At 38.8% G+C, this 24282-nt stretch overlaps 1 protein-coding gene across 4 annotated transcripts in view; it reads right to left on the reverse strand.

Annotated features, from left to right (window-relative positions):
- Positions 1-646: 646 nt before the first annotated feature.
- LYPD6B (LY6/PLAUR domain containing 6B) overlaps positions 647-24282 on the reverse strand; it is a 186210-nt gene continuing 162574 nt past the window's right edge. For 3 of the 4 annotated variants that reach the window (XM_004462231.5, XM_058300941.2, XM_058300940.2), the window contains 4 exons: positions 17781-17933; positions 14690-14788; positions 10961-11091; positions 647-1387 (listed from right to left, as the gene is read on the reverse strand). In XM_004462231.5, the coding sequence (XP_004462288.1) occupies positions 1223-1387; positions 10961-11091; positions 14690-14788; positions 17781-17895 (510 nt within the window). In that variant the 5' untranslated portion in view covers positions 17896-17933 and the 3' untranslated portion in view covers positions 647-1222. Of the gene's footprint in view, positions 1388-10960; positions 11092-14689; positions 14789-17780; positions 17934-20090; positions 20332-24282 lie in introns of all 4 variants that reach the window. The other variant, XM_058300942.2, reaches the window with a different exon arrangement.

A 24282-nucleotide genomic window follows, 5' to 3' on the forward strand; every position in this document is an offset into this window, starting at 1 on the left:
CTAGTGGATTCAACAGAGCACCTTGTATTCTAACGGTGGATCCTCAATTAGAAAACAAACAAACAAAAAACCACTCAATTAATTCATCCATACACAGACTAGGGCAGAGTGTTTAACAGTCATACTGAAAGTGTGATGACAAGAAATTAGGATCCTAGAAATAAGGAGAAGACACTCATTTAAAATTCTGAGGTTCTATTATAAAAGGGGATGAGAAGGAGACAAGAAGACCCAAAGATTTAGTGTATATCCAGGGAGGTTCTCTCAGTGGACTTGACACACATAGTGAACGAGATGAACGTCAGGGCAGAGGTTCACCTTGCCATTTTCTCTGATTTGGTGGAGTCCTCTGACTAGGACTCTTGAAAATCAGCTACTGCTGAGGGTATATCATGCGATTACCTGATATCCCATCTGATTACAGAGGTTTCTTGACCTTCGCAAACCACCAAATTTGCATTTAACAACCCCAAAAGGGTCCTTTTTGGAAAAGAAAAATTTTAAGTTACTGTTGCATAAACTTTTATACTTTAAGTCAGAATATGTCACCAATGGTGTGAGGAAACATCTGTAGTGAGCTCCTTCATGACACCGTAAAATATTTTTTCTAAGGTCTCAGGTCAGTCAAGAAACACACATGCGTGCATTTACATTGTATAATTTAAAAGGTTTATTTTGCCCCCACAGTTAATGAATGGATTTCATATTAGTTCAACTTTCCTATGGCTGCCTTTCTCATTTGCTACACCCTTGGTGGGAGCACTGCTTTCTCACAGGGGAAGGGTTGGGTTTCACAGTGACACTCTGAGCAAATCACGGAAAGGAGAGGGTCTGACCCAGCAGCCCCTGAGAGAGTCGAGGGGGTCAAGAAGTCCTTTCGGCTATCAGCCAGGTCATGCTGTGGCCCTCAGGCTACTGCACCTTGTTATAGATGCTGGCAGGATGGATCCTCCTGGTAGAACTGACACAATGCAGCCCCCTGAGACAAGGGAGCCTGGGAACAGGATAACCACACTCAGTCCTTGCCAAATCCCCCTGCTCTCAGCCCTGCAGCCTAATGCATGCGCATTTTAGCTAAGCAAGCAACAGGCTTTGCTTTAGGGTCCAAAGTGAATTCTTCACAAAGTGCAAAGTTAGTTTTCATGCAAAAGTTCATCACTGACACAGTTTTTACACTTGTGCTTTAGAGGACTGATCTCTGCCTCTCTTCAGAATAGTGGCGTCATAGCAGTGGGAGCACGAGGACGCAGGCGAGCGCTAGTAGGTGTAGCGTGGGTGGGCGGCTGCCCGACGTCCTCTGCGTGTGCATTACGGCGAAGACGGCGTTAGTGTGATTGGTGGGCAATTCTACATTGCAGATCATTCCTTCACAGCAAGACCTGCACTCCTGTTACAAAAGGAAGAGGAGAGGGGGAAGTGAGAGTGCATAAGAGGAATTAGAGGGAAAAGATAAAAAAAAAAAAAAAAAAAGCCTTCCTCAGCTCCTCTAAAGACAGAAAGAGCTGATTATCCAATCTGTGTGACACCCAGGCCCTTCAGTGCCCTTCCCCCATTGACCGAGAGATAAAGACCATCTTGAGAGTCTTTTTATCCTGTGATTTATTTGTGTCAAATCTAAACATAAGCAAGGGAAAGAAGATGAAGGGAAACTGAATAGGACTGCTTCATTGATTCAAATTTTCTATAGGTTTGTAAGGGCAAACACTGAAACAAAAAACGAAAGCTAGGAACTGTTTTTGGATTAGCCATTGATTTCCTTTCTCAGTACTATGCTAAAGGATAATAATCACTCTCCATTGTCTATGCTAACACCTGATTGCTATCATTACAGCTGTGATGGCTGGCTAATCATCACTGCTGAGTGCTGAAAAAGACTGGGCTGCTAACAGCCCAAGGTCACCAATGTTTCCAGGGAACACACTCTCCTGTGGTAAAACCCACACGCATGCCTGGTATAATGCTCAACCTCATATACCTATCCACTCCCAGAGGCTTCCAGAATGACCTGGTGAAACAAAGGAATTAACTATAAGTATCTAGATCAGTGGTTCTCAACTCTGGTGGCACATCAGAATCACCTCAGGGATTTCCAGTTCACCAAGATAGTGGTATACTCCAGGGTGCTATTCACTCACAAAATTTTTGAACAACTAGCCAAAATTGGCAAAACCATTTTCCTTAAAACTCCAGAAAACAGCTGAAGGTTCGCAGTAACTGTGAAAGGATTGAATCAAGAAAATGCAGCTTTAAACGTGGGAGGAGAAGCTCACAGCACCCTAGCTGACCCCCTTCCCAACACGCCCTTGGCACGGTGTGGAGCCCACTACCATTGTGGATCCCTGCCCGCATTCCAGAGGGAGCAGAGCAACCTCCGTGTGCCTCCTGGAGTGCCTCTATGTTAGTGCCAGTCTCCTGAGTGGCAGCCTAAAAGACTGACCCAGGAAAGATGGCTCTGACTCGCCCTCCCAGATCTTGCCCTGCAGGCAGAAAGAACTTACAGACAGCTAAAGCAGGGTAAGAAACAATTATGTCAAAGCAGCCTGGGGCAAAAGGTTACCTACTTTAAGTCATACAATAGAGCACCCTGATGAGGGAGAAAGTCTATTTCATAGGGTGTAGAGGGGGCATTCAAATTCCTGTAAAAGGGGCAGAGGGGTGCTCCTAAGGCCATGAACAAGCACAAGCCCAGGAAATGGGCTCAGAAAAAATGGAGACAATCCTGTACTTTACATTTACTTCAGACTTACCTTCTTGATAGGAGGGCTAAATCTGAAAGGCAGCACCAGTCAATACAGAGACATTTTGCAAATGACTGTGAAAGGGATTTTTTGTGTATGTTAGTTTGTTTTGTTAGCTCCTAGCAAACAGAGAGAGGAAATCTCTGTCATATTACTAGCTGGATACAAACTTAAGGAACAGACAGCTAGAGACTAAATCACAGAATTAACACTTTACAATATTAAAATGTACAGTGTGCAACAAAAGATTACATGACAAAGAAACAGGAAATGGTTGCCCATTCAAAGGAACAAGATAAAAATCAGAACCATCAACATAGAAGGCCAGATTTGGAACATAGGACAAAGATTTTTTAAAAAATGATGCTCAATATACTCTAGGATAAAAAGGAAAACACAGAGAATCTCAAGAAAGAGAAAGAAATTATAAAAAGGCACCAAATGAAAGCACTGGAGTTGGAGACAAAAATTATTGAAATGAAAATTCATGAGAGGGTTTCAAGAGGAGACAAGCTGGCAGAAGAAAGAATCAGTGATCTCGAAGACAAGACAATTAAAATCATTCAGACCAAGGAGCCAAAAGAAAAAAGAATGAAAAAAGTAAACAGAGCTTAAGAGACCTGTGGGATACCATCAAGCATATCAATATACATATTATGGGCATCCCAGGAGAAAAAGAGAAATGAGCAGAAGGAATAATCAAAGAAATAATGTCAGAAAACTTCAAAAACTTAACAAAATATGTGTACATTCAAGAAGCCCGACAAACCCACAAATGTATAAACTTGAACTGAACTATGCCCACATACATAGGAGTCAAAATGTTGAATGCCAAGTACAAGGACAGAGTTTTGAAAGCAGTAAGAGGGAAGCAGATTTGGCTCAACAGAGAGCATCCACCTACCATATGGGAGATCCAGGGTTCAAACCCAGGGCCTCCTGACCTGTGTAGTGAGCTGGCACACTCGCAGTGCTGATGTGTGCAAGAAGTGCCCTGTCATGCAGGGGTGTAGGAGTGTGCCCCATAAGAAGAGCCACCCTACACGAAGAAAGCGCAGCCTGCCCAGGTGTAGCACTACACACACGAAGAGCTGATGCAGCAAGATGATGCAACAAAAAGAGAAGCAGATTCCTGGTGCCCCTGACAAGAATCCAAGGGGACACAGAAGAACACACAGCATATGGACACAAAGAGCAGACAACAGGGTGAGGGGAGAGAAATAAATAAAAAATAAATCTTTAAAAAAGAAAGCTATGAGAGAAAAGCAATGTGTTATGTACAAGGGAGTCCCAATAAGATTAAATGCCAATTTCTCATTAGAAATCATGGAGGAAAGAATGCAGTAGGAAGAAATATTTAAAGTGCTGAAAGAAAACAATTGCCAAACAAAAATCTTATATTTGATGAGCCTGTCTTTCAGCAATGAGGGACAGATTAAGATATTCCCAGATAAACAAAAGTTGAGGGAAACCATTACTACTAGACCTACCCTATAAGCAATGCTAAAGGGAGTTTGTCAGACTGAAAGGAAAGGATACCAGACAGTAGATAGAAATGGCATAAACAAATAAAGACCTCCATTAAAGGTAACTATATAGATAATTATAAATGCTAGTCCTATTGTACTGTATTTTTTGGTATGTAACTCCACTTCAGACTTCTAACAGTTTCTAAGATGCAAATGCATTAGAAGTGATAAATCTATGGTTTGGGACAAATAATGTATAGAATGTAATTTGTAACAAAAAGCTGGGGGGAAAGATGGATACGTGTGTGTGTGTATATGCTATTAAAGTTAAGTTGGTATCACATCAAACATGATTACTATAGATTTAGGATGTTAAATTGAAGCTACATGGTAACCATAAAAAAACATATGAAAAATATATACAGAAAGAAATGAGAATGGACTCAACATGGTAAACACACACACAAAACAAATAAATATGAAAGTTGGCACTAACAGAAGACTTGAGGGCTAAAAAATGTATTACAATGACCAAATAGTAAAATGGCAGAAGTCCTGCATTATCAGTAGTTACTTTAAATGTAAATGGATTAAACTTCCCAGTCCAAAGTCAGAGATTAGCTGAATGGATAAAAAAGCATGACCCAACTGAATGTTGTTTACAAGAGTCAAATCTTAAAGTCAAAGATATAAGTATGTTGAAAGTAAATGGAAAGAAAAAATATACCATTCAAAGAGTAACTAAATGAGGGCTGGGGTACTAATATCAGGTAAACTAGTCTTTTAGTCAAAAACTGTTATAAGGGATAATGATGGTCATTATATACTGATAAAGGGGTCAATTCAACAAGAAGACATAACTGTTATTAATATAATTGTAATATTATATAATGGCAAAGCCCCAAAACATATACAGTAAATATTGACAGATTTGAAAGGAGATATAGGTTACTCTACCATAATAGCAGAAGACTTTAATACACCAATTTCATTAATGGACATAATATCTAGACAGAAGATCAGTAAGGAAATAGAAGCCTCGAATGTACCCCAAACCAACTATACCTACGAGACATAAATAGAACACTTTACACAACAGCAGCAGAACACACATTCTTCTCTAATGTACATAGATCATTTTCCAGGATGGACCATATGTTAGGTCACAAATTAAGTCTCAATAAACTTAAAAATATTGAAATCATACAATGTACTTTTTCAACCATAATGGAATGAAGTAGAAATCAAAAACTGATAGAGAACTAGAAAAATCACAAACACATGGAAATTAAACAATGAATTTTTAAATAGCCAATGGTTTAAAGAAGGACAAAGGAAATTAGGGAATATCTTGAGGTAAATGAAAATGAAAACACAACATACCAAAACTTATGGGATGCAGCAAAGCAGTGCTAAGAGGGAAATTTATAGCTTTAAATGCTTACATTAAAACAGAAGCAAGATCTTAAATTGGAGACCTATACACACAACTGGAGGATCTAGAAAACAAAAAGCAAACTAATTCTAAAGCAAACAGAAGAAAGGAAATAAAGATTAGAGAGGAGATAAGTGAAATTGAGAATAAAAAATAATAGAATCAACAAAACCAAAAGTTTTTTCTTTGAAAAGATAAGTAAAATTAACAAACTTTTAACAAGGCTGACAAAGAAAAAAAGAAAGGACACAAATAAAATCAGAAATGAAAGGAGGGTACATTACAACTGATCTTATTGAAAAGAAAAAGGATTCTAAGATGATACTATGGACAACTGTATAACAACAAATCAAATAACTTCGATGAAATGGACAAATTGCGAGACACACACAAACTACCTACCTGATTCAACAAGAATTGGAAGAGCTCAACAAATCAATAATGAGATATTGAGTCAGGAATCAAAAACCTTCTAACAAAGAAAAGCCAGGACCAGATGGCTTTTACCAAAAACTTTTACCAGTGAATTTTACCAAATATTCCAAGAAGAATTAACACCAATCCTGCTCAAACTTTCCCTAAAAAAATTAAGAGGGATGAAACCTCCCTAATTTATTCTCTATGAAGTTGACATCACCCTAATACAAAGCAAAAGTCTTCAATAAAATATTAGCAAACTGAATTCAATGATATATTAAAACAAGTGTACAACATGATCAAATAGGATTTTTCCCAGTTATGCATGAATGGTTCAACATAAGAATCTCAATTAATGTAATACATGTTAATAACATAGAGAGAGAAGAAAAATTCATCTCAATTGCCAAAGAAAAGGCACTCAAGAAAATCCAGCACTACTTCTTCCTAAAAACACTTAGAAAACTAGTAACAGAAGGAAACTTCCTCAATATGATAAAGGGCATGTATGAAAAAACTTCAGGTAGGATCATACTGAACAGTGAAAGACTGAAAGTGTTTCCTTGAAGATCAGGAACAAGACGAGGATGTCCACTGTCACCATTGTTACTCAACATTGTAAGGGAACTTCTAACCAGAGAAATTAGGGAAGAAAAAGAAATAAACAGCATCTAAATTGGAAAAGAAGAAGTAAAATTTTCCCTATTTGCAGATGACATGATCCTATACAGAGAAAATTGTGAAAGATCCACAACAAAGCTACTAAAGCTAATGCAAATTCAGAAAGTGGCAGGATACAAGATCAACCTGAAAAAAATCAGTAATGTTTCTATACACTAGCATTGCACAATCTGGAGAGGAAATCAAGAAAAAATTCCATTTATGATAGCAACTAAAGGAATCAAAGATGTAGAAATAAATTTGACCAAGGATGCAAAGGAAAATACAAAACATTTCTAAAAGAAATCAAAGAAGACCTAAATAAATAGAAGAACATTCTGTGTTCATGATGAAAGACTATTGTAAAGATGTCAAATTCTATCCAAAGTAATTTACAGATTTAATACAATCTCAATCAAAGTTCCAACAGCTGTCTTTCCAGAAATGGAAATGCTAATAAGTCAATTTATATGGAAGGTTAAGGGAGCTCAAATTCCTGAAACCATCTTGAAAAAGACTGAAGTTGAAGGACTCCCACTTTGTAATTTTAAAACTCATTACAAAGACACAGTAATCAAAACAGCACGCATGAGTATCGTTTTTACCCTTGTGTATATTTACTATGGTGATGATAACCACTCCACCCTCCCCTGTTTGAATCCATAAAAACCCTAAACTTCTCAAAATCTGGAAGGGAGATTTTTGGGCCCTTGTGCCAATGACATCTTTGCTAAACTAGCAAAGAAACTCTTAGAATACCAGTGTCTAAGGAATTGGTCTTTAAAGAGCCAAAGAAAGTTCCCATATCATTCCACCTACCTTAATTTAGTCCCTCTGGGAAATCTACCACTAAGCTTGATGGTCTCACTCCAACAAAACTGTAAGCATTGTTAGGTTTTCATCTAAGACTTGCTGTAGAATGGCTAGCTGTGACTGGTGATTGCTAACTATCCATTTCTACCAGTTACACCAAGGTTGTCATAGCATTTTTACTTTCTTTACAACAAAGGAAGCTTTGTAAATAAAACCTTAACATTTTGAAAAAACAACAACAACAACAACAAAAACCCAGCATGGTACTGGCCCAAGGCAGACAGATTATAATAAAACAATGGCTCAAATTGAGATGTCAGAAATAAACCCTCACATCTCTAGCCAGTTGATTTTTACAAGGGTGTCAAATCTACTCAATGGGCAAAGAATAGTTTCTTCGACAAATGGTAATGGAAAAATTGGATATCCATAGGCAAAATAAAGATGAAGGTGGACCTCTACCTCTCATCATTTATAAAAATTACCTAAAAATGGATTAAAATAGTAATATAAGAACCAAAACTATAAAACTGCTGGAAGAAAACATAGGGGTCATCTTCTGGACCTTGTATTAGGTAATGGTTTCTTAGACTTTACACCAAAAGCACAAGCAGCAAAAGAAAAAGTAAATAAATGGGACCTTATCACAATTAAAAACTTTTCTGAATAAAAGGATTTCATCATGAAAGCAAAAAAGCAGCCTACAGAATGGGATAAAATATTTGGAAGCCACCATTCAATGAGGGCTTAATATCCAGAACATACAAAGACATACCACAACTCAACAACACAGACAACTCAACTAAAAAATGGGCAAAGGAACTGAACAGACATTTCTCCAAAGAAGATAAACAAATGGCCAAAAAACTCATGAAAAGATGTTCAACATCATTAACCATTAGGGAGATGCAAATCAAAACCAAAATGAGATACCATTTCTCACCCACTACAATGGCTACTATTTAAGAAAGAAAAAATTACAAGTGTTGGAGAGGGTACGGAGAGATAGGAATACTTGCTCATTGTTGCTGGGAATTTAAAATGGTGCAGCTGCTGTGGGAAATGGTATGGCAGTCAGTCAGAAAGTTAAGTATAGAATCACAGTATGACTTGGCAATCCCACTTTTAGTTACATATCCAAAAGAATTGAAAGCAGGGACTTGAACAGATATTTACACAAGAGCATTATTAACAACTGCCAAAAGACAGAAGCAATCCAGTGTCCATTGACCTATGAATGGAATAAACAAAATGTAGTATATACATACAATGGAATATTATTCAACCATAAAACAGAATGAAGTTATGATACATGAGATGACATGGAACACCTTGAAGACATTATGTTGAGTAAAATAAGCCAGACCCAAAAGGGTAAATATTATACAAGCTCAATGGTATGAAATAATTAGAATATGCAAATTCATAGTCAGAAATTTGAATACAGGTTATCAGGGACCAGGGTAGGGAATGGGGAATTAATGCTTAATTGGTACAGAGCTTCTGTTTGGGGTGATGGAAAAGTTTTAGTAAAGGATGGTGGTGATGGTAGCACAACACTGTAAATGTAATAACCACTACATAATTATATAATTGAATGTGGTTAAAGGGGTGAAATTTTAGGTTTTATATATGTTGTTAGAATAAAAATTTAAAAAAACCAAAAATATAGGACTGAACAACACAGTGAACCCTAATGTAAACTATGGACTGTAGCTAATAATCCAAATATAATGATATGGTTTCTTCAGCTGTAACAAGGTACCACCCCTAATGTGAAGTGTTGACAAGAGGGAAAACCATATGAGTGAGGAGGGAGGGCATATGGGAACTCAGTATTTTCTGAATGATTTCTCTGTAAACCTACAACTTCTCTAATAAAAAAAAACCTGAAAAAAATCACCTTAGGAAACTTTTTAAAAAGATACTGATGGGAAGCAGCTGTGGCTCAATCAGCTGGGCTTCTGTCTACCCTATGGGAGGCCCTGGGTTCGCGGCCCGGGGCCTCCTTGTGAAGGCAGGCTCGCCTGCACGCTACAGAGAGCTGCTGGCCCACAGGCGTCAGCAAGGTGATGCAACAAAAAGGGAGACAAGCAAAAAAACGCAGAAGAGCGCAGTGACGGACACAGAGAGCAGACAGCAAGCAAGCCGCAGGGGGGCCCAGACCCTAGCCCTGAGGTTCTGTTTCAGTTGGTCTGGGGTACCCGCCTACCACCACAGCACAGCTTGTTGTAGAATTTCCTCAGGTGAGCCTCATGTGCAACCAGAGCTAAAAGCCACTAATGTCAGAGTCATTTCCTATACTTACAGGATAAATCAAATTCTAAAGCCTATATATATTGAATAACATATATTCAAGTAATTTTCCTTGAATGTTTCAGGATCCCAGGCACATAAAGGGATAAAATGTTCATGTGGAATGACAGAACGAGGAAGTTAAAGAGATCAATAGATCTAAAATGTCTCTGTAATTCATCATATTAAACTGAGGTTAATCTTTTAGACTTGCACTTCCTCATCTAAGAAGAGGTGATGGCAAGGTGAGACAAGGTTTCCTTTAGTAAAAGGTACCACAATAAACAATTCTCCATTTCCTAACTTCCAGCTCTCTTGTGTAGGGTTCTTGGTGTCTCTTGACCAAGAAGAAAACAGGTGAGCTGGGTGGTGGACTTGGCCCAGTGGTTAGGGCATCCATCTACCACATGGGAGGTCTGCGGCTCAAACCCCAGGCCTCCTTGACCTGTGTGGAGCTGGCCCATGCACAGTGCTCATGCGCGCAAGGAGTGCTCTGCCACGCAGGGGTGTCCCCCGCGTAGGAGAGGCCCACGCACAAGGAGTGCGCCCCATAAGGAGAGCCACCCAGCGCGAAAGAATGTGCAGCCTGCCCAGGAATGATGCCGCTCACACGGAGAGCTGACACAACAAGATGACGCAACAAAAAGAAGCACAGATTCCCATGCCGCTGACAAAAACAGAAGCAGACAAAGAAGAAGATGCAGCAAATAGACACAGAGAGCAGACAAGTGGGGTGGGGGGGGAGGGGAGAGAAATAAATAAATAATCTTTTAAAAACAAACAAACAACAGGTGAGCTGGGATCTGTATGGCTGTCATTCTCTCATGGGTGGGTTTCTCTTGGGGCCTTCAGAGCTGATGTCAAACAATTCAGCTGAAGTCCAAGTTCAGAGCCTAACTCTGGACTCTGGGAATTTGCATTCTATTTTTGGTAACATGATTTCTTGTCGATGGACAAAAAGTCTTCAACTTCTCTTTGGTTTCCATGTCATCATTGCAATGGAGTAAAAATAGTTTCTACATATCACATATCTCTTCTGCCCTGTCCCATGATGTATTACTTACCATCACTAGCATGAAACCTTAGAAAAGCAAGATTACACACACACACACACACACATACAGAATCCTTACTGTATGTTCAGAATCTCGGCTATGGTGGCAGCCAACAAAACGGCACTCACTCCCGGAGGCACACTTTTTGGTAATGGATATACTTCTTCCATGACTGGTAAAGTGATGAACTGTCAAACAGTACTGTGTATCTAGGGAAAAAAAGAGAAATCAAGGCAACTACATTTTCCACATTGTGAAAGAGGCTTCTCAACAGTTACTTCAGAAATGACTAATGTCCAGACTGACCTAAGGTTTTGGAGCAACAAATTCAGAGGCAGTAAACTCTAGATATTCTAGGTGTTTTCAATTTAATTTATTTTTCCCTAGGTATTATTTTTAAAAAGACATCAGATTCTGAAGTATATATGTGTTCTGAAAGTGAATATAAATGGGCACCTATCCCAGCTAAAGCTGAGAAAAAAATTTACAAGCTTTTCATTAGAAACATAGGACTGCTTATTTCATACGAAAGCCTCTCTCTCTGAAGAACACGTTCTATAATTCTAAAATTAAATGAAAATTGTGAGTTTAGAATGTAATGGGCCAGAACACTGGTCTTTGCATTAGTCAACATTTAGTTCTCATCATATACTAACAGGCCATGTGGTGAAATGGAGTTTCACGTGACGAATTACACGTCAAGATCAACTTCCTTCCTCATCTAGTTCTTATTCATGCTCTAATCCTTCCAACTTGTTTAACTTTTGCTCAACTATTTATTTCCATTTTTTATCCTCCTTTTTAATTAATTTTTACTTTCTCTGTATTTCCTTCCTGCTCTGTATAGGGAGCCCTTTTCTACATAGCATTAACTTTATAAATGTAACCATTTATATTTTATTACTTAGGGTGCTTTCAAGAAAGTTATTTCATTCAATATTCTGTGCTATTCTCCTTTGTTTCTGGGTCTCTTCTGTAGGTATATTTTCAGGCAAATGAAAACAGTCTTCTTAGTTTATTTGGTACAGACCATAGCAGCGACATCACAGAATGGGAACAGAACTGCACCAATGGTGAGAATACTGGGCATAATGAAACTGCCTCTATCACAAGTGGACAAGCCACGTTAGGCCCTTGGAAATCAAGCTCATTTTTTCCACCAATTTACTTTTTAGTAAAATGATAAAAAGTACCCTGCCCTTTTGATAGTGTTGTTATAAACTTTAAACAACATTAATAATACCAAACACATATAGAGTGTGTACCAACTGCTGGGCACTCTTTCAACATGTATTAACTCACTCAGTCTTCACAATAAGCCTGCAAAGTTGTAATGTCAGTATGCTCATTTTACAAACGAAGAAGCCAAGGCGTGGTTTCTTGACCACAGTCACACGAGTAGAAAGTGCTTGAAGGTGGGATTCTAACCCAGGCAGTTTTCTAGGGTCAGTGCTCTTAACCACAACACTATTCTGCCTCTCAGTAAATGTACTATTAAACTAGGTGGTACTGCATCCATGGACGGCATTTCAATTTACACTCCAAGCAAAGAAGAATTGAAAACTGGTAGCTGCATGTGCTCGTACAGAATGCCACACATGCTAAAACAGCCCCCAAAAGTCAGAAAAAAGGCCAGGGTAAATAAAACAACAAGTGACATCCTTGTCATACCCTGTTACACAGAGAACCTCTTAATAACATTGACAGACCACAGAAGTGAAGCTGTAAGGGGCAAAGCAAACCCGAGACGACAAAGAACAATGGCTGCAGGCCAGTTTGCCCCTCAAAGTGGTTGACTACCACGCCCCCAAATAACAGAAAGTGGAAAGAAAGAAATTACACCTTCAGTTATAATTCCGGATGGTTCGTATTGTTGGGACTTGGCTGGAGTGCAGTCAAATGTGTACTGCCTCCCTGTGCTGGAACGGGGAGTCACACCATGTGTGAGCACTGGGCTTCTAGAGAGGCGACAGCACCAGCTCGTCCCCCCTTCCCATCTCTCACAGTTTCAAAAGGGGTGGAAAGCTGCAGTGTCCCCCTTTTGTTTGCACATATTTTAATAAAGATGAAATTCTAAAACCCAGAAATAGCCATATGTGTTCTAGTTAAAAACGGCCTCGGTTAATTGATGAGAAATTGGAGCAGTCTGCTTTAGAAGGCTTTGGAACGATTCTAAAGGAAAGCTCGGTGCGTGAAGAGAAGGCCCAAAGTTACTACTGTCCTAACCCGCACTACCCAGTTTTCAAAGGCATTGAAAGCAAATCATTAAAGAATGATACCCATAGTCTAAAATAAGTTAATATAGGGAAGCATCAGCCAACCATTAAGACTTTCCAATAACTAAGATAAATTATCTGTGAAAAATATAAAAACAAATCCCCAAATACATACACTCATACATGCACATGTATTCACAAGCACACACTCACACTTTAAAGATGATTAACTCTAGAGAAATGTAAAAGAACCTCAAGAAAAAATATTCTGGTATTATTCTTGAAAATAATGAAAAATGCTGTCTGTATCAATATCATAGCCACTTGTGCTAATTTATGACATCAGATTCCCAGGCCCAATAGTAGGTACTATTTATTGGCGCCACACATTGGCTTTATCTGGAAGAGACAAGGCTATTATACTGCTGTAAATATGTGGTATAGACATTTCTGAAACATTCAAGATAAGAGTAGAACAAAATTGGTAATCCCTAACTTTAGAAGGGCTTTTTCTTTCTTGGTCTTTTATATCTAAAACGTACTATCAGTACACCTTAAATTCTGAATAACCTGCACCTCCTTACAGCTCTAACTAGAGTTTTTCAATCCCAGATTGTCCACCAGCATGCCCTGTCTGCCTCACCTTCCAAGTTTGAGATATATTAAATCATTCCACTTCTCCCTCCCTCTAGTCAATCACCCTAGTCCAAGTCTGAAGATAATGATAGTCCCTACTTAGTGGCCTTAACCGTTCACTCTCCACACTGCAGCCAGAATAATCTTATTAGAATGCAACCATCATCATGAGCTCCAAAGCTTAAAACCCTCTACTGCCTTCCCCTTACATTTACAATGCAACCCAAACTCTTTATTAGGGTGTATGCCTGGACCTTGCCTCCCTCTTCCTCTCCCTATCCCACTAAGCCTCACTGTCCCTTCTCTTCAGTGCCCCTTCTCTTCACTGAAGAGGCCAAGCCTCTTCCTGCCTCCTAAAGCCTTTGTATCTGCTGTTCCCTCTGCATGACAGATTTGTTATTGGTCATTCAGGTCTTAGTTCAAATGTAACCTCCTCAGAGATTTCCCTGACCACCCAATCAAAGGCATCTGTTCATTCTGTCAATAAATATTTACTGAGTACCTAATATGGGGCCAGTTGCTCGGGTAGGCACTGGGAATTTATCAATGAACTAAAGAAACTAAAAAACACAGTCAAATATTTGTGAATGAATGAAGAATTTCCCAAGCATCAACGTGTCTCAAGAGTACAGAAAACTTCTTTGCTTTAGCCAGGTAAGTGTGGCATTCCTAGAGGTATCATCAAACATTTTTTAATGCTGGTAAAAACCATTTCAGAAATTCTTCCTTAAGGCACTGTCAATGGCAAATCGAGGCTTTGCCATCGGTGTCCTAAGTTCTCTCAATACAGTCTGACTTGTGGTAGCCTATCAGGAGAAATCTCTGAATACCTATATGGCATCCTCAGCACGTTGGCATGCTAATCCATTAAGAAAGGCACTCTGCTCAGGGCAAGGCAGGAGAGATGCAGGTGAATCGAGACCACAAAAGAGTCTTCTGAACTCAGCACACTTACTTTGTGGACACCATTTGTCTTCTGCCCATCGATTGCAGTTATAATTATCCCCGGCATTTTCACAGGTAAAACACTTGAAGCTGTTTGGAAATGGTGTAGCTTTAAAGAAAAATGTAAAATGAAACAGTAAGGCTAAGACAAAAATTTCAAACACCAAAATATGGCACAATATTAGCAATATTTGTTAGATCAAACAAAATTCACAAGTTATTATCTTTAGAATTTCTCTTTCTAGGGAGCTCAATTTACCTGCCAGACTTTTAGACACTTTAAGTATTTCGTCTATGAAGTACTACTATAAAGTTAAGTAGAATATGAAAATAATTCCACAAGCCACTTTTACAATTTGGAGATAAGTGGGGATGAGGGGACAGATAGCAGTGGCAGTGGTCTTATAACCAATAATTTAACCCATAGTATAGCATGGCCTCTGTAAAGAACTAGAGTCAGATTAACGTGAATTTGAATTCTGCCCTTGCCAATTAGTTGTGGGATTTTTAACTTCTAAGAAATAATAATATTTATAATGATAATGATGATGATGAAAAAAGGTGAAAATCCCCATGACTAGAAGAGGTATAGTGAGGATTAACTGGGATATTACAAGAGAAATACCTAGTACAGTTTCTGGCACAGCAAGTATCCTGGATTCCATCAGCATGAATTTTCCTTACAGCTACATTAAACCTCAAACAAGTAATCTCATTTGGTATATGTCAATTATCATGACATCAGACCTTGACCAAGAACAGAACATTTAATATAAGGTGAATAGTAATTCTTGGGCCCTTACACTCAGGCTTAACGTGTTTATGGAAAGAAGTAATTATGAGTTGCTGGCAGTCTGGATTGAGAGTGACTAGTATGATCTTTTTCTCTCTGTACCTTTTTTTTTTTTGCCTTGTAAGTTGTTATTTTAATGGGCAAGAGGTCAAAATCAAAATCATTTGACATTTCTGTATGAGCCCTGTGTAAAACTATTAATTTTTCTACTGTTGGAGAAAGAAACAAAGATCCAAGTGAGCCCCAAACCATCGAGTAATCTAAATAGAAACTGAGGTAAAAATTAGAAACCAGTAGGTAGTTCAGAGACAGAGTAGGATATATATTAATATATAAAACAAGAGCAAAATATCAAAAACTAAAGTTTGAAAGACATGAAATTCAGTTTTGTAAAAACATTTCAGTTTTACCTACACATACAAGCCTATTAGTTGGGTAAATACACAATGAAATTTGTTTTCACCTATTAAATCAGTACATTAGAAAATATTAACACTCAATGCTGATGAGTGAATATTTAAATTATAAATTAGCACAACCTTTTTGACTTACTAATTCTAATTCCAAAGTCTATCCTAAAGTCATTAACTAAAAACTACATTTTAAAAGATTTTCAGTGAAACATTATTTAACATTTAGCTTACTCATATATATATACATTTTTAAAATATAAAGCATGGGGCAATGGTTAAATAAGCTATAGACCTGCTATATGATTTTTAAAAATGTGTAATGTAAAGCAGGCATTAAAATATTTTCAAAGATAAGGAAAAATATTCACAATGCAGTAGAAAGGGGAGAAAAAGGATGCAAAACTAGATTTATATGATCTTGGTTTGTGACACATTTAAATATACATATATAGATAAAACACTGGAAACAAATTCTAAATGTAAAGAAGAATTCACTCTGAATCTTGGGGTTATTAATGCATTTTTATTTTCTTCTATATATTTCCTATCTTTCTGAATTTTTCTATAATAGGCATGTATTACTTTGTTCTCCTTCATTTTTTTTCTCATCATAAAATTGCATTAGGCTTAAAATGTACAAGAATTAGAAAGTTGAGGGTCAATGAAAACAATATCTGTGCCACGCTATTAAACTGTCAGTATAAAATCATTAATCAGATCAGAAATTTATAATAAAAGTAGTTCAAGGTATGTGTGGTGTAGTATAGGGGTATGTGTGGTATATACAGATACGCAATCAGATATGACTGAGTATTCTGAATTAAAAAGAAATCACAAAACAAAGAACACCAATGATACAGACTTCCTTTCAGAGTGGTATAAACAGGCCCCCACATCTGGCTGTACATCAACAGTACCAGGAGAGTTTGAAAAAGAGAAGGAAAAAAAAAAAATTCAACATCTCTCTCTCTCCGGACTACTAAATCCCTAAAGAAGTCACATGGGAATATGTAATTTTAAAAGCTTTCTTCGTGATTCAGAAACTCTTCCATGTGTGGGAATTACAGGAATGCCAAAGTATAACAAATTGTTACTTATAAGAATCTCCCTTTAATAAATTTTATCGGAGAAGTCTTATTTATTTGAAGAAGGTAGGGGAGATGATATAAATATATAAACACAGATACATATACATATAGGTACATAAACTATACTAACACATATTGTTCTGTGGGTAATAATATGCACTGGTATTTGCTTATTTTTAAACTATTAGTGAAAATTTTGAGCTTTCTGCAGCTTTTGCTAATGATGACTTTGAATGTTAAAGAAATTTGAAATTTCTCCAAATTTCAAATGTAGGACTCTGTCTTCAAATTGTTCGTGGCCATTTGAAAAAATTACTTATGCAGAAATTAACTACAACTAATGTCCTTCATCAAAGAAGAGATCAACAAAGAACACTAATTTATGCTGCTAAACCATGATTAGGTACATTGTTCAAAAGAATTTTAAACAAGACCCCTTTCAAGACTTCAACAGGGAGCCAAACCTTTTTTTTTTTTTAATTTTTATTTTGAAATAATTTCAAACTTACAGGACAGTTGCAAAAATAACACAACCCCCATACAGAGACCTCCAGCATATCACCCCTACCCCCAGACACCCAGATCCACCAGCTTTTAATGTTTTGCTAAGAAGCTGAACCATTTTAAAGAAACGGAGAAATTTTCTATCACCATGCATTTCTCTTGCCCACAGAAATAATGGCGATTTTCTGCTTTATTCGAGGTATAAACCAAATGTTTCTGGAAAAGGCAGTTTCTACAGGTGGACCTTCAAATGGGCACTCTGACCTCCAGTAAAGAACAAGGAAGTTGGCCACTACTACTTACGGTCCAGAGGAGGTTTCACATTATAGAAGTTGATGTTCTTAGCAAACGCCCTGCTTTCTGCGAAGATAAAGATCTGGACAACAGCTACAGCTAGAGCATGACAGAGGCGCAGCATTCTGAACTGGTGCCTTGGAAAGGCCAAAACTCAGGTATCTACGATGACAAGGGAGACAGAGTTTATTTGTATTTTGCACATCAATAGGAGTATTCATATTTTACACTTTGAAAAGGAGTTTGCTTGATTATTCAAGTATCTTTCTGTTTTATATAGGACCAGTACCTGTGAGTGAACTGCATTATTTCTGATTAGATGAATATTAAGCAACTACTGCTTCTATAGTGGCCGGCTGAGTTTTACAGGACGCCGCACCGCCTCGTGCGGACATCAAGAAGCTGCCCGCATTGGGCCGCCTGCATCCCACTCCATCTCTGCCTGAGCTCACCGGGTTAATTCACCCTGAGTCACCCGGTCTCTTAAATTAACCATGGTTCTCAGGCATGTTCAGCTGCAGTTACTGGACCACGTATCTGTCCAATCCAATCCCTGAGTAAACACTTACTTTGGTACATTTTTTAAACTCTTTCAAAACCTGGAAGAAACAATAAATGTTGGAGCAGTGAGCAGGGCAATGAGTAAAAGGACAATTAGCTTGAGAAATAAAACCTTTCCTGGACTGCAATGCCCATGGCACCCCACCTGTTTCTGACCCACTGGGTACAAGGAGAAGTTGCTGGGATGGTTCTAGAGGAAACAGAACAAAAGTTGTTTCAAAAACTGGACCCCCTGTGATGTTAGAACCGGTCCACAAACACTACTCACTGTTTTCATAAACTTCAATAGGCAGGGCTAAACACCAGTGCAACGACAGGCTGGCAGGTAGTTACAGGGATAAAAGGCAGTACATCTTCAGCCCCACAGCCCTGCCCTCACGAGCAGACCTAGCGACGGGACCATCTTTGGGAGAGGTGCTCAGAACCTGGAATGTCACTACCGACAGGTCCTCTCGGACAAGGGGGAGGTGAGGGCGGCAGAAAAAGTATCCCAAAACTTTAGCCCTGGCCCAGCTATTTACTAGCTGCCTGGTCTTGGGCAAGCTCTTCAAACTCTGTCAACCTCAATTTCCTCCTCTGCAAAGTGGCTTAATAACACCCGCCCTCCCCACACCTTTCGTTAATTGTGAACATCAAATACAGGCTCAGGCTAGGGTCACATAGTACTGTGTGGAAAAAAGCACTCAAAATACAAGTTCGGTGAGATTGCTGGCAGATTAGAGTTCAATAATTTTGGCTGGACTCATTTTCTTCCTGCTGAATCAAGTGGGTCTCAGTGCGTTTAGGGAGTTTTTCAAAGAGATAGGCTGGTATATGCAAAGATCAAACCCTAATTCTTTTACATGGGCATTTTGTTTAAAGCCAGGGAAATAATATGTGGGTTCCAGGGTTTTTACTCCCTCTTCTTGTGTTGCGAGTACATTGTTTTTTGGTATGACCCATAATGGATTCTTATGAGAAGGAACAGAATATTAGGTGCAGGGCAGTTTGATAACAAGGTACTGACTTGAGGGGAAATATTGGTTAAATAAGGGATCTCTCCTTTCTGCTGTTACCAGAACATCCTATCATCCCTACAGGCTTCATGCGGTTTTTGACACTGACAGACTTAAGTCTTTAAGGAAGTACTCAGCATCAAAATACCTGGCGAGTAAATTTCAAACCAACAGTGCTAAACGTTTCACACTGCATTTCGGCTCAGTACAGAATCAGACCTAGTGTTGCATTAAAATATATATAAATTCTGCCCTGGTTCATTTCAGAAACTGAGATTGACCTTTCATGGTAATCGGATTTCTAAATGCTATGCCTATGCTCTTTCTGAAGAAACGGACCTTTAGCCAGCTATATTATTCCTTACAGACAAGTGGTCTTACTGAGATAAATTCTGCTTCTCCTATTCCTGTCTCTGAATTGTATGACTATGCAATCATTATGAAGCTTTAGGAAAGTAAAGGTAGCCCCTCTTTTTAAAAAATTTAAAAGATTTATTTATTTATTTTTCCCCTTCCCCCTCTCCCACCCTGCTGTTTTTGCTGTCTGTATTGTCTTCTCATTTTCTCTCCTCTAGGATTCACCTGGATTCAATCCTGAAGACCCCTGATGTGGAGAGAGGTTCCCTGACAATTGTACCACCTCAGTTTCTGGTTTCTGAACTTCACCGTGACTCTCCCCTTGTCTCTCTTTTGTTGTGTTATCATCTTGCTGCATGACTCACTTTTGCAGGCACTGGATTACCACGTGGGCACTTGCACTCACCATATGGGCACTCGCGCAGGTGCTGACTCACCACACGGGCACTTGTATGAGTGATGGCTTGCTGCGCAGGCACACTTTTTCTTCTTTTTCCACCAGGAGGCCCCAGGGATAGAACCCAGGTCCTCCCATATGGTAGGCAGAAGCTCTATCACTTGAGCCACATCCTCTTCCCTAAAGGTATCCCTTCTTTACATCAGTGAAGATTATTTCAGGGGGAGAGACTAATCTGTCTTCCACAAACCTGAGAATAAATGAGCACACATGGCAACCCCAAGCTGATAACAGGAAAAAAGATACTTAAGATATAAGTTTCAGAGTCATATTGTCTTCATTCAAATCACTAAGCAACCATGGGGCCTTAGACAAGTTGCTTAAGCGTTCCAAGCCTCAGTTTCCCTTGCAGTAGAACAGGCATACCACAGTACCTAGCTCATAGTGTAGACTCGAGGACTGAGTGACACATGCATATGAAGCAATCAGCAGAGTGCTGAGCACAGAGTTAAAACTGTACTTGCTGAGCACTTTCTATTAGGCAGTAAAAAGCACTGACTCATACCCCCACTTCCAAGCTTACTGTCGGTGTAGCCTTGAGCAAACTCCTCAACCTCCCTACACTGAAATTTCTGCATTTATAAAACGGATGTGATAACGATAACCTACTTCTTAGAGTTGCAAGAATTAAATTACATTCAATTTGATTCAATCAATTATAAGTTGATACATATGAAGCACTTGCGCTATCTAATTAGCTCTCTGCCTGACATTTACTATCACAAGCAGACCACCAAGCAGTTTGGAATCACAGATCATAACCCTGGGTCTTCCTCATGTAATGTCGCTGAGACAAATTCCATTCAGTCATTCCACAGGTTGTTACCAGATCCCCAACAAGATCTTTGCTCTCATACAGTTTGCATTTTAGAAGGAGAAGATGGGCAATAAACATGGGAAAAAACATCATTTCAACTAGTCACAAATTCTCTGAAGGAAACATTTGATAAGATGTTATTTTAGAAGTAGGAGGAGCTATTTTGGATATATGGAGGTCCCAGTACACTTCTCTGAGGAGGTTACAGCTAAACAGTTGAATTAAATGGTAAGAAGAAACCAGCCAAGAAAAGAATCCAGGGAAAAGAATGCAAAGTCCTAAGGTGAGATAAAGCTTGCAGGGCTGTATTGGGGGGACTCAGAAAGCATGCCTGGGTGACTGCAGCGTGCTGTGGCAGGAAGAGAAAGGCACTGAGGACAAAGACAGAGACTGAGTAGGGGTCAGATCACACAGGAACTTACAGACATGGCAAGGACAAGGATTTTAGAACTAGCAAAAATCAAGAAATTGTTTAAGATACTCTTTAAAAAAAATACCAAGAACCGTGGAGTAGAGTTAACCGGTCCCAAATTCTTAGTCTTATTTCTTGCTCCTAGATAAAGGAATATAATTGATAGTAAATAAAGAAGATATGGAATTCAGGTACACCACAAAGGTTTCCCTGACTGAATGACACAACTTAAAAGCAACAGAATGAACTAGCCCAAAAACTAGACTCAAAATTTGGTCTCTCCATTCCTCAAAGCAGCATTGCAGAGAATCACGTTACAACAGGAAATCGAGGTTCAGAGACCAAATATGTAAAGATCCTAGCACACTGTCCAGAACATACCATTATGTCCTCAATACAGTTCAAACTAGCTTGTTCTAGTCTATTTAACTTAAAAATTAGTAAAAAGTGAACTGAAAGAATACTTCTTTCATATAGTCTAATATAGAGAATATTTAATTTCCATTTTTAACTAAAATAGCATATCCTTGTTTGATTAAAATTCTCCAAAACTGTAAAGGTTTCACCTGTGAAATGATGAAAGCACTGAGTAAAAATGTCTTATATTTCCAGAGCATGATTTGGAATCTATTACCGTATATTGATTTTCTCCAAGCACCTATATCTCTACATATTTTTCAGTGTACATGTTTGTGGTAACATGAGTTTTCACAACCAAAAGACATCAGGATAATGAAAAAGTAACTAACTACAGTATCTGAGAGTTGTTCTAAGTTTACAATCATTTCACAGAGACTTGGAATTAAAAATTATCTGCTTAGATTCTGCAGAGCGGGCTCCCATTGCAGCAGAACAAGATTATAGTGGCGCTTCTATTCCGCTTTAGAAGAAAAAAAAAACTTAATACGAATTAGACTAAACTATCCTGGTACTTTTACCAAGGCTATCACACAGAGCAATGTTCCTCATATGGGGAAAAGGGCGTTCTGTGAGCCTTCACAAGTTACAGGTATTTTCTAAATACGTTTTCCCCCTGAGGGGAGTATGTCAAAGGAATCTGACAATAGCTAAGAATAGCTGCTTGCTGTTTTAGAAAACAACTCTAATGATTCAGCCTCAAGATAAAGTTCCATGTATACATTAGGTATCTCATCAACTCCCCCCTACCCCAAACTCAAGGTTAGCTCAAAACATTCTGTCCCAGTCAGATCTCATTACCTTGAACCATCTTTCCTAGATAGTAGATCTGGTCAGAAATGTCTCGCCTTTGGCCCTGATCTATCCTGTTCTTTATGAGTCCTTTCTTTGAAAGGTGTATTAATACTTGCTACAGAATGCAGTCTGCTTCTCTACCAGGAGATAGAAGGGATTTCTGCAAGGCATAGTTGTAGCGATGCAGCAAGGATGGACAACTCTCAGGCATTCTAGGAAATGCTGATGGCCAGACCTGTACATTTAGAAAACCCCACCTAAGTCATTGGACCACGACTGCCCAGAGTAAAGCACCTTAAGAGGCTCTTTGGCCCAGCAACATGACTATTTTCCAAGTCTGAGTCCTGGTAATCATCTCATCCTGCATGTGGCATTTTACGCTTCCATGGAAAACAGGGACGGTCCATGCAATTCTTCAAGAAGCAGTACATCCTCCTCGAGATCATAAACTCTTCTGAGGTAGGAAAATGACCTATATCATTTTTATATTCCTTAGGCCCATAGTCAGCATGTGGTTTATATTCTACCAAGGCTTCTTGGAATAGTACCAACATCATTAACTATGACCTATAAGGAGTACATTTCTTAGCAAGTAAGGTAGAGGTTGTGGGCTAAGGGAGTTGGCAGGGTGCCCAAAGATGATAAAGGATAGACTAGAAAGGAGATTTTTAAAAAGTCAGGACTCGACAGAGGTGGTAACTACTGGCACTTTTTGTACAACTGTTAAAAATGAGTCAGCAAGCATAAGGCCAACTTCAACTTCTAATAAAACAAATTAAATAGATAATTTTAGGGAAACAGCCCTAGTGAGTCTAACATGCCTATCAACACTCACATTCACACTTTCCTGCAAGCATCACTTATCCTGAAATAAGACATTTTAATGACAAACCATAATAAGCCAGGCTTCCCTAGTAAAATAAAGGAATAAACAGATAAATGGAAATTCAAAATGAGTTCTGAATGGGAAGCAGATTTGGCTCAACTGATAGAGCATCCACCTACCACACAGGAGGTCCAGGGTTCAAACCCAGGGCCTCCTGACCTGTGTGGTGAGCTGGCCCACGCACAGTGCTGATGCACACAAGGCACACCGTGCCATGCAGGGGTGTTCCCCGCATAGGGGAGCCCCATGTGCAAGGAGAGCCACCCAGTGCGAAAAAAGTGCAGCCTGCCCAGGAGTGGTGCTGCACACAGGGAGACCAGACACAACAAGATGATGCAACAAAGAGAGACACAGATTCCTGGTGCCACTGACAAGAATGCAAGCAGACACAGGAAAATACACAGCAAATGGACACAGAAAGCAGACAACTGGGGGGGAGAGGGAAGGGGAGGAGAAATTAAAAAAAATAAATCTTTAAACAAAATGAGTCCTGAAATTTCACGAAGAAGAGAATGTATGAAAACATTCCTCTCAAAAGGGGAAAATTTTCTAGAACACTAAAGACGAGCAAACTTCTTCCCAATTTTCAAAAAGAGAAAAGTTACCAATTGTGAACTGAAAGCTGATATCCAGAAAATTCCTAGATCTATTAGATACATAATTTGGGAAACTAACAGAAAACCACACCAATCACTGGAATCTAGACTTGGTCATTAAGATTACTGATACTAAAGTAAGCAATCTCTTCTTAATTTACATTCCAATAAGCTTATATAAAAGAAAACTGATGTAGACTAGATATTACCAAACAGCT

Source organism: Dasypus novemcinctus, chromosome 7 (genome assembly GCF_030445035.2).
Source record: "Dasypus novemcinctus isolate mDasNov1 chromosome 7, mDasNov1.1.hap2, whole genome shotgun sequence".
In the NCBI taxonomy this organism is placed as follows: Eukaryota; Metazoa; Chordata; class Mammalia; order Cingulata; family Dasypodidae; genus Dasypus; species Dasypus novemcinctus.